Source organism: Malaclemys terrapin, chromosome 14 (assembly GCF_027887155.1).
Source record: "Malaclemys terrapin pileata isolate rMalTer1 chromosome 14, rMalTer1.hap1, whole genome shotgun sequence".
Classification (NCBI taxonomy): Eukaryota; Metazoa; Chordata; order Testudines; family Emydidae; genus Malaclemys; species Malaclemys terrapin.
The window spans coordinates 27,438,678-27,448,914 of NC_071518.1; the positions used below are offsets into that span (position 1 = coordinate 27,438,678).

General features: G+C 40.8%; 1 protein-coding gene across 1 annotated transcript in view; it reads left to right on the plus strand.

The window, feature by feature from the left end:
* ADCY7 (adenylate cyclase 7) overlaps positions 1-10,237 on the plus strand; it is a 121,914-nt gene that overhangs the window by 106,919 nt on the left and 4,758 nt on the right. The window contains exons 20-26 of the mRNA XM_054048816.1: positions 1,504-1,676; positions 3,130-3,211; positions 6,270-6,425; positions 7,166-7,312; positions 7,844-7,951; positions 9,223-9,337; positions 10,025-10,149. Of these exons, the coding sequence (XP_053904791.1) occupies positions 1,504-1,676; positions 3,130-3,211; positions 6,270-6,425; positions 7,166-7,312; positions 7,844-7,951; positions 9,223-9,337; positions 10,025-10,149 (906 nt within the window). The remainder of the gene's footprint in view (positions 1-1,503; positions 1,677-3,129; positions 3,212-6,269; positions 6,426-7,165; positions 7,313-7,843; positions 7,952-9,222; positions 9,338-10,024; positions 10,150-10,237) is intronic.

A 10,237-nucleotide genomic window follows, 5' to 3' on the forward strand; every position in this document is an offset into this window, starting at 1 on the left:
GGTCCCTTCTGGCCTTTGAATCTATGAAAATCAGGCCCAAGGTCTTTTAAGAGGACAAGTTTGGCCCAATACAGTATATCACGTGCTATTGAGCAGATCCTCAGTTGGTGTAAATTGTGCTAGCTCTATTGATCTGCCCTATATCTGTTATCACTATTATGGTACAAAGAGCTTAGTAATTTGTTCAGTGCCTTGTATATATTTTTCTCTTTTATACTCAAAAGAAACAAAGAATGTGATTGTAAAACTGGTAAATATTTTGAAACAATACTTAGGATTTGCCTAAAGTCTGATCTAAAGCCCACTGAAGTGAATGGGAGTTCTTCCATTGACTTCACTGGGTTTTGGATCAAGTCATCAAAATTCTTTACCACATTAATGAATCCCCCCCCCCCTTCCCCACTAGTAGGTAAATAAGTAGTGGTAGTATCTTTATTTCACAGATGAGGAAACTGAGACACAAAGAGGCTGTGACTTGCTCAAGATTGCAAAGGGAGTCATGGTCAAAAATCAGAGTAAAAAACCCCCACCGCAATGAGTCTCAGAACCTGGGTCAGCTGACTCGGGTTTGTGAGGCTCCTGCTATGGGGCTAGAAATAGCAGTGGAGAGGTACCTGCTCAGGCTGGAGCCTGTGCTCTGAGGCCCAACGCCTTGCTCAGTTTCGGACCCAGGCTCCTGCCCGAATGGCAATGTCTACAATGGTACTTTTAGCTCCAAAGCACAAGACAGTCAGTTGACCCAGGCTCTGAAAGTCACTGCTGTGTGGTGTATTTTTTATAGTGTAGTTGTATCCTGAAGTTCCTGGGTCCCAGCCTTCTGCTTAAGTCACTAGACCAGGGGTCAGCAACCTTTCAGAAGTGGTGTGCTGAGTCTTCATTTAGTCACTCTGATTTAAGGTTTCGCGTGCCAGTAATACATTTTAACGTTTTTAGACGGTCTCTTTCTCTAAGTCTATAATATATAACTAAACTATTGTTGTATGTAAAGTAAATAAGGTTTTAAAAATGTTTAAGAAGCTTCACTTAAATTAAATTAAAATGCAGAGCCCCCCGGACCGGTGGCCAGGACCCGGGCAGTGTGAGTGCCACTGAAAATCAGCTTGCATGCCGCAGGTTGCCTACCCCTGCACTAGACTATGTTGTCTCTCTAAATTAGTCTCGATCTTCAAAACATTAATAGAAATCCATTTTTAAAACTAATAAGTTATAGAAAAAAAAGCCTCTTGTCAAAAGCTCTTCACTTTCATTTGTACAAGGTGTTGCTTAATTGTTTTTTATATAATGATGTTTTATGTTGGATAAATCCAAGGATAAATTGATGAAAGCCTAAGTTTTGTCTGTTAGTAGATTTTCCAAAAAACAGATTATATCTGACAACTGCTTTAATTCTTTACTTGATCTAAATTATGATAGCCATGAAATTCCTAGCCTTACAAGCAGTAAAATATACTTTGTCCTAAGAGTGTGAATTATTCAGCATCTCATTAACTTCTTCTGTTACAGTATTATACTTATTGCTGCATATTAGGGTTTATTGCTTGCTCTGTATTCCTTCGGATGAGCTTCGAACTCAAAGTTCTCCTTCTGTCCATCGCTTTTACTGTATACATCTTCATCTTTAATCCCTCAAAGAACTTGAGTGCAGGCTACAACAACACCACCAATACCACTCTAAGGTATGCTATGAAGTCCCCAGTAATGGACAATAATTCTCCATGAAAAGGATTGGTAGAGTCCTTCACTTTCATTGGAATTTTGAAGTACTGCAACACTTTGAGCCAGAAACCATTAGGACATTTTTTTATATATCATAATCTTAGGAAAAAAAAAATATTTTTCCAGACTTCCCATAAAAATGGTACCATTCATGGGTTGAGATTTGGGATGTGAAATTTCAGGGAGACTGGTTTCATTTTGGGGATTTTAGTGAGGGGAATTTGAAAACTGAGCCTATAATGTGAAGCTGGCCTCAACCTATAAACTATGAAGGAGGCTGTTCTCCTCCATAAAATTCCAGTATTCTCCATAATATTGAGTAATTCGGTCAATAGATGTGCTTTAGCTGGTTCTTAAGCGAGCTTACTTTAGCTGCTCATTTCACACATTTTAAAATAGTCTTTTAAAATAAACTTCACAATGTAATAACCCTAAGATGTGTGGTATTTTGTACTCCACTTTCCATAGGGGAAGAATGGCATGGCAAAGTCTAGGGCACTTTGTCTACATTGTACATTAAATCTTTAGAAAATGGTAGGACATTTATATTCATGGTATATCCAATATTTGTCCAGAGCTGATGAGGAATGAGTATTTGTGGAGAACATGTGTTTGCCAAAGCAACACTAATCATACCACTTTTATCAGCACAACAGTTAACTGTGAAATTACTTTCCTGATTCCAAATACTTTTAAAAACCAAACATTTAACTCCTCCAGTCTAATTGAACGGGGCAAAGAAGCCATAAAATAAATCGCGTGTACCATGTGAGAAGCTTGATGTGCTCATTTGCAAATCTTCTGGGTACAATCTCACAGTTGTTTCATAGCGTGGCAGTTGTCTGAGCTGTGGGATCAAGCCAAAAGATAACGAGAGTGTGCTGAGACTTCAGGCTGGTCTAACACAGGAACTGAACCAAAATAACTAAATCGGTTGTAATTCCCACTTTTAGTTATTTCAGTGAGTGGATTGGAAGTGTGACATGGAATACTCTTCTTCCAGAATAAGTGCATCCACTCAGACTTATACCGAAATATCTAAAGGTGTGAACTACAGCAGATTTATTTATTTCAGCTCCAGTTGTCTTGTAGACAAGCGCTTAGTCTCTTTGCCCATCACAAGCAAGGAAACTGTTTCCTACTTTAAGCCTCTGTGGTTATGTCTTGCTGGGCAAAAAGGGGTGTGATTTTCAAATGTGTTAGCTCAGTATGACTGAAAAGCCCCATTAAGATGCAGGCGAACAGCTATGAAGACAGGACCCATAAGCAGAGGGACTACGTTAAAATTGCGGGACTGTCACTTGTGTTGTTTCTGTTAGAGTTCTTCGGAACGCCAGGGGGTTCTGTTTATAAACATCCAGAGATTCCAAAAGATTCAAAATGACGATTGTATGTTGCTTTTCTGTATTCCAGGTTTTTCATGAAAGATCCAATATCGATGACTAACTTATACCTGGCTCTGTTTTATGTAACTCTGATCCTATTTTCAAGAGAGGTATGGATAAAAAACAAAACAAAAACCCCACAGTCCTTTTCATTCAGTGATAGTTGAGTTAAATATAAGACACCTGTTTTCTATCCCTGTAGTTTGTCCTAGACACCGAAAAATCATTTTTATAGTGTTTGGGAAAGAAGGGAAAGATTTTTACACATTTTTCAATAGTATTTTGGATTCTAACTCTGAAGACACAAACTTTTAAAAGTGGCTTCCGATATTGCACTCACAAAATTGGGCACCCAGAATCTACACTGTCTAATCACTTTCAATTGTATTTATAAATCATCTTCCACCCTTCTGGCAGGGTGGTTTGGGACAGTGCAATATTCAAAATAAATATACTTATTAAACTAATTAAAGTATAATTATTAAATTGAATTATAATGATTAAATAAAAATACAGATGGCTTTACAATGATTTAGATAATGGCATAAAGAGTACGCTTATAAAGTTTGCAGCCGATACCAAGCTGGGGAGGCGGGGGGTTTGCAAGTGCTTTGGAGGATAGGATTAAAATTCAAAATGATCTGGACAAACTGGAGAAATGCTCTGAAGTAACTAGGATGAAATTCAATAAGGACAAATGCAAAGTACTCCCCTTAGGAAGGAACAATCAGTTGCACACATACAAAATGGGAAATGACTGCTTAGGAAGGAGTACTGCAGAAAGGGATCTGGGGGTCATAGTGGACCACAAGCTAAATATGAGTCAACAGTGTAATGCTGTTGGGAAAAAAAGCGAACATCATTCTGGGATGTATTAGCAGGAGCATTGTAAGACACGAGAAGTAATGCTTCCGCTCTACTCTGCACTGATTAGGCCTCAACTGGAGTATTGTATCCAGTTTTGGGCACCACGTTTCAGGAAGGATGTGAACAAATTGGAGAGAGTCCAGAGAGGAGTAACAAAAATGATTAAAGGTCTAGAAAACATGACCTATGAGGGAAGACTGAACAAATTGGGTTTGTTCAGTCTGGAACAGAGCAGACTGAGAGAGGACATGATAACAGTTTTCAAGTATGTAAAAGGTTGTTACAAGGAGGCGGGAGAAACATTGTTTTTCTTAACCTCTGAGGATAGGACTGTAACGGGTTGCCCCCTGTAAAGCTGCCACCTGATGTGCTGAGATACCACTGAGTCTGCCTGCTCTGCCAGCCTGGGCCCCCTTTAACCTGTCTTGCTGAGGCAGGCTATTAAGCCGCCTCCAGCACACACACAGGCAGGGCCACACCTAACTGCAGAACAACACAGACACTGAGATCAGTTTAAGGGACTTGCCCCAGCACTCCACCTCCCTTGGAATGCAAACCCAAAGGTATATTATGAAATCCGCCTCCTCCCTCAATGTGGAGGAAGGTAGGCACAGCCTCTTCCACCCCCGCCCCCCCCCAATTATGAATTGCACAAATTGGGTTATATTATAAACAAGAAATAACTTTATTAACTACAAAAGGTGAATGTTAAGTGAATATAAGAGATAACAGAACAAAGCAGATGACTGAGCAAACAAAACAAAATATGCAAGCTAAGCTCAGTATACTTAAGGAACAGGTTACAAAATGTAACTTCTTACCCTAAATGTTATTTTAGGCAGGTTGCAAAGTTTCCATAGCTTAATGTTCTAGTTATATTTCTTTCCAGACTGGACTCCACCCTTGCCTTCCCTTCAGGTGTCTTTTGCAGTCTTTCTTCTTGGGCAGACAGGTCATGGAGAGAAGTCCCGTTTGCCTTGCTCCCCACCCTTAAATAAGGTTTACATAAGGCGGGAATCCTTTGTTTCCCAAACTTGACCCCCTTTTTAATGGAAAGTTACAAGAAGTCCAAAATAATGTTTAGTATCAGGTGACAAGACCACCTGACCTAGTAGTGTCACAGTTACGTCCCAGAATGCCTATTAGGAGGAAGAGAGATTAGTATCTTCACAGTCTTGTTGTTCCTTTCCCAATGGCCCATCAAATCTGGTGGCTTGTCATCTGGTGGCTTCCCAATATACACCCAGTTGTAATTGTTACCTAGTCCATATTCCTAACTTTAGATACAGAAATGATACGTGCATACAAATTGGATAATCACATTCTGTAAATCATAACTTTTCCAATGATATCTTACATGAGCCATCTTGCATAAAATACATCTGTTATGTCATATCCATATCATAAGGATATTTCCATAAAGGCTATAGAGTGTAATGTCACAAGGACAAGAAGCAATGGGGTTAAATTGCAGCAAGGGAGGGTTAGGTTGGACACTGGGAAAAACTTTCTAAATGTCAGGGTGGTTAAGCACCGGAATAAATTGCCTAGGGAGGTTGTGGAATCTCCATCGTTGGGGATTTTTAAGAGCAGGTTGGACAAACACCTGTCAGGGATGGTCTAGATCAGTGGTTCTCATACTTGGGCTGCCGCTTGTGCAGGGAAAGCCCCTGGCAGTGCGGGCTGGTTTGTTTACCTGCTGCTTCTGCAGGTTCGGCCGATTGCGGCCCCCACTGGCCGCGGTTTGCCGCTCCAGGCCAATGGGGGCTGCAGGAAGGGCAGCCAGCACATCCCTGGGCCCGTGCCACTTTCTGCAGCCCCCATCGGCCTGGAGAGGCGAACCGCGGCAAGTGGGAGCCGCGATGGTCGAACCTGCGGACGCGGCAGGTAAACAAACCGGCCCGCCCTGCCAGGGGCTTTCCCTGAACAAGCGGCAGCCCAAGTATGAGAACCACTGGTCTAGATAATACTTAGTGCTGCCATGAGTGCAGGGGACTGGACTAGATGATCTCTCAAGGTCCCTACCAGTCTTATGATTCTGTGTGCAAATTGGACTAGTGTACATCTGATGCCAGTTCAGTCGCATGCACAAATGGCTGTTGACTTGTGTAGATGTGACTTCTGTTTTCAAAAACAGATGCTTGTGCAGGTTTTCAGTCACAATTTCAGTGGCCATTTGGGTCTGAAGTGTCCTGACAAAACTTGGCTGTCACTGTCCCCCTTTTCACTTGATTTGAAACCTGTAAACTCTTATCTCAGAGCTATGGGGATTTATTTTGCTGTATGAATTCTTGTTTTCAGATTGAGTATTACTGTCGACTAGATTGCTTGTGGAAGAATAAATTTAAAAAAGAACATGAACAATTTGAAACCATGGAGAACGTAAACAGGCTCTTGCTGGAAAATGTCCTTCCGGCACATGTTGCTGCTCATTTCATCGGTGACAAATTAAATGAGGTATATTTAATCTACTCTACTGATAGGAAGGATGGTAAATCAGACTCCTGTGAGAATGCCACGTCACCGCCCATGAATGGGTTACAAGCTACTGCTTGCTTCCTCTGTTCCTCCCTCTTCTTAGACCATGATATGAGAATCCCATGGCCTTCCCAAGCCCAAGGAGCTGCTACCCCCATGGCATTAAGAGCCATGGCAGGAGTGGGGCATGGAAATCCACATCAGAGATGATCATTGGTTTTGGCACTAATAATTGGTTTAGTGACGTTAGTATTCACCTCTCCGAAGACCCCTTTTGTCAGAGCTGATTCACTTAATTCCTATAAGGAGCTAGTTGAGGGGCAGACAGCATCCACTTGGCAGCACCCTGATGGCAGATGATAAAAGGGCACTGATAGCGGCGCTTCTTAGACCCTGCACCTCACTCTGCCAACACCTCCATAGTGAATCACTGGATTGACTGAGCTGGGAGGATGGGGGCTATTGGAGCAGAGCGAGCAGTCACTGTGTAGAATGCAGTTGGAGGTATCTGATCGGATTTCATTCTCAGCACTTAGAATTCTGATTCAATAAAAATACGAAAATATGGTGGTCCTGATAATTTTGCTGAATTCCAGTGGCTTAGCTTGGTTCATTTCTAGTCGTAGTTATTTTTTAAAGGTACTAAAAGCTGAACGCAATTTTGATTATACACTGTGGGGTTACAGGGTAACTGTGAAATTTCTATTGCTTTCCAACAGGATTGGTACCATCAGTCTTATGACTGTGTCTGTGTCATGTTTGCATCAGTACCTGATTTTAAGGTGTTTTATACCGAATGTGATGTCAATAAAGAGGGACTGGAGTGCTTGCGGCTGCTGAATGAAATCATTGCTGATTTTGATGAGGTATTTCAAGTTTCAGGCAAACCTAGCTTGGATTTACATGATTACAATATAAAATGTCTTTCTAGAGCAGTGTTTCAATGTAGGAACCATGAAAAGTGAAAAAAATTTAGTAAGATGAACCAGGATTCTTAGTTCAGCCTTACAGCCTTGAAAAGTGAAATTCTAATCATTTCCATCTGATGTGCTCATGCGGTTAGACCATCTAACCCTTTAATAGTACAGTATAAACAAGACCTAGTGTTTTTCCTCATGATGCAAATACCCATCTGTCACAGATTTTATTACTGGGTTGCAGGATTTACTACATTTCTATAATGTGTGTCCAAAAAAGGGGGTGGGTGGAGGGAAACAGCAACAAAAGAAATCTTCCACACTTTGTTAAAATGTATGTTTTCTGCGATAAAGTGACATAATGTATCTAGAGATAAATCTTATGTATGTGGTAGGGACTACAAGATCATTGGTGAGAACACATGGGGATATAAGCCATTAAGGTCTCAAATTATAATTCAGTTTCTTTCTTCCAATTAGCTGTTGTTAAAACCTAAATTTAGTGGTGTTGAAAAAATCAAAACCATTGGAAGCACTTACATGGCAGCAGCAGGCCTTAGTGTCGCACCAGGCCAAGAGAACAACCAGGTATGATACCCTTTGGAAGTATAAACACATTTAGAATTCTACTTGTTCGGATCTGTGTAGGTGACAGAGTGTAGAGGGATGGAAAGGAAGATGGAAATTATCAGCAGTCAGTGTCTCAGGTATGGAAGAGGAGGATAGGAAATATATTCTGGGGCTGTATTTTGTATTTTCACATTATAAATAATATATTTCTGAAATGTTCCAAAATTAAGGCTATAATTGCAATATTTGGGTTCTTGTGTCAAGAACAAATACTGTGGTTTAAACTGTCACCAAGATGTCGCATGTAATGGAATTACAGCCCTACATACAGCAGAGAATTCATCACTCCTTAATACCAGACCAGTGAAGCTGGTGTCAGCTTATTTCCTTTAAAATCAACTTGCTGTTTTCTTGTTTACAACTGTTCCTACATTATTCTGTGAGTCAAAGCACTGGGAAACTGTGATTTTGACTAACTTTCATTTATCTGTAGTTCTGTTCCTCAAGAGCAGATATTAAATCCAAAACCAACGTTTTTCTTTAAATTCTCAAAAATCTTTGACTCCAGGAGCTTGAATGCTCCTGGATACACAACAGAATAGCTTGAATGGTGGGAGTACCAGGTGGCTATTGATACCAAAGAATGAACAACCTCAGCCACCTCTGATTTGGATTCAGGATTTGATGGCAAATTGATTAATATAATTGTTATCTATGCAGAGAACATGGTAGAACAATAAACTCAGGTAGCAAAAATCAGATCTAAATTTCAAACACCCTGTGGCTAAGAGGTGATTAAAACCAGGCTTTTGGTTCAGGCCCATCACCAGGAGGTGGTTTTCGTGTGAGGAGTGAGAATACAGGTGCTGTACGTACAGGACACTTAATTTTAAATCTGCACTAACATCTGGAAGGAGATGTAAAGAGCCAGGTTTATGAATACTAAGCAGAGCAGGCTCTCTGTTTGCCAGCCAGACCCAATTTACTTTAATATTCATTTTAATTATTGTGCATGTTCATCTGAACTGAGCTGTGATTGTGTAATGGTATGTTATTTCATCTGGAGCTTGCCATGGATAAATTGATATATAATTAATTGATAGTACTGGACTTCATCAGAAACCAGCATTACAGTGACCACTCGCAATGCAGTAGCATGACACACAGTAACTGAACTGCTTTGGTGTTTACATCATTGTTCTTTGAGATGGACAGTTGCCATTCATTACACTGAGAGCTTGACATGATCTTGCATATTAAGGCATTAATATCCATTATAAATTACCTAGGACCAGGAGAGACAGCATGCTCAAATTGGGATCATGGTGGAGTATGGAATTGCCTTGATGAGTAAACTGGATGGCATCAACAGACACTCCTTTAACAATTTCCGCCTACGTGTTGGTAAGTTCAGTTTCATACAGGATGTGAATGCTACAAGCTTTGCAAAAACTAGAGCTGGAAAAGGATTATTAGATGGTCAAGCCACTGGTCAATGCTGAATTATTCTTGACACTGAACACTGATATTATGGTAATAAGCATAATATAAATACTGAGAGAGAACATTGTCTAGTCTAGCTTTTAAATGCGCCAAGCTTCCATCTCTAACCTTGGAGTGTGGCTGTAGTCTCATCATCCTGATATTCCTGCAATATTCAGGGACGTTTCTGGTGCTGGGTGTGGGAAAAGGGAAAATAATGCTGCAGCTGCAAACGGGGAGGAGAAGGAGAGCATGGTGTGTTTGCTGGTTGGATATGGGGGTGATGAGAGCGCTGGGTAGTGTGCTGCTGTTGGCTCGTTACATGGCAATTCTAGGATTGTTGTTAGACTGTTAATGTTCTACATGAAGTGCAGGAAGGGTGGACTTCTGCTTAAAGCACAGGTCGGTGAGATAGGAGATCTGGATGACATGCTCAGCTCTGCCACAAACTTCCCGTTACCCTGGGCAAGTCACTTCCTTATCCCCAAAGGGTGCAGTGAGGCTTTATTCATTGCTGGTTATAAATCACTAAAGTGGTCCTCTGCTGGAAGGAGTTACTGAAGTGCAAAATTATATTAACTCTAATGGCATGTACTTTTATTTCTGTAGGGATAAACCATGGGCCTGTAATAGCAGGTGTGATTGGTGCTCGTAAACCCCAGTATGATATCTGGGGAAACACTGTCAATGTCGCCAGCAGGATGGAGAGTACTGGTGAACTTGGAAAAATCCAGGTACAAAGATGGGCATTCAGATGTTTCTAGAAAACTACTTTTAGCATTTTTATTGCTTAATCCTCAAAGTTAATTTCCATGGTGTTTT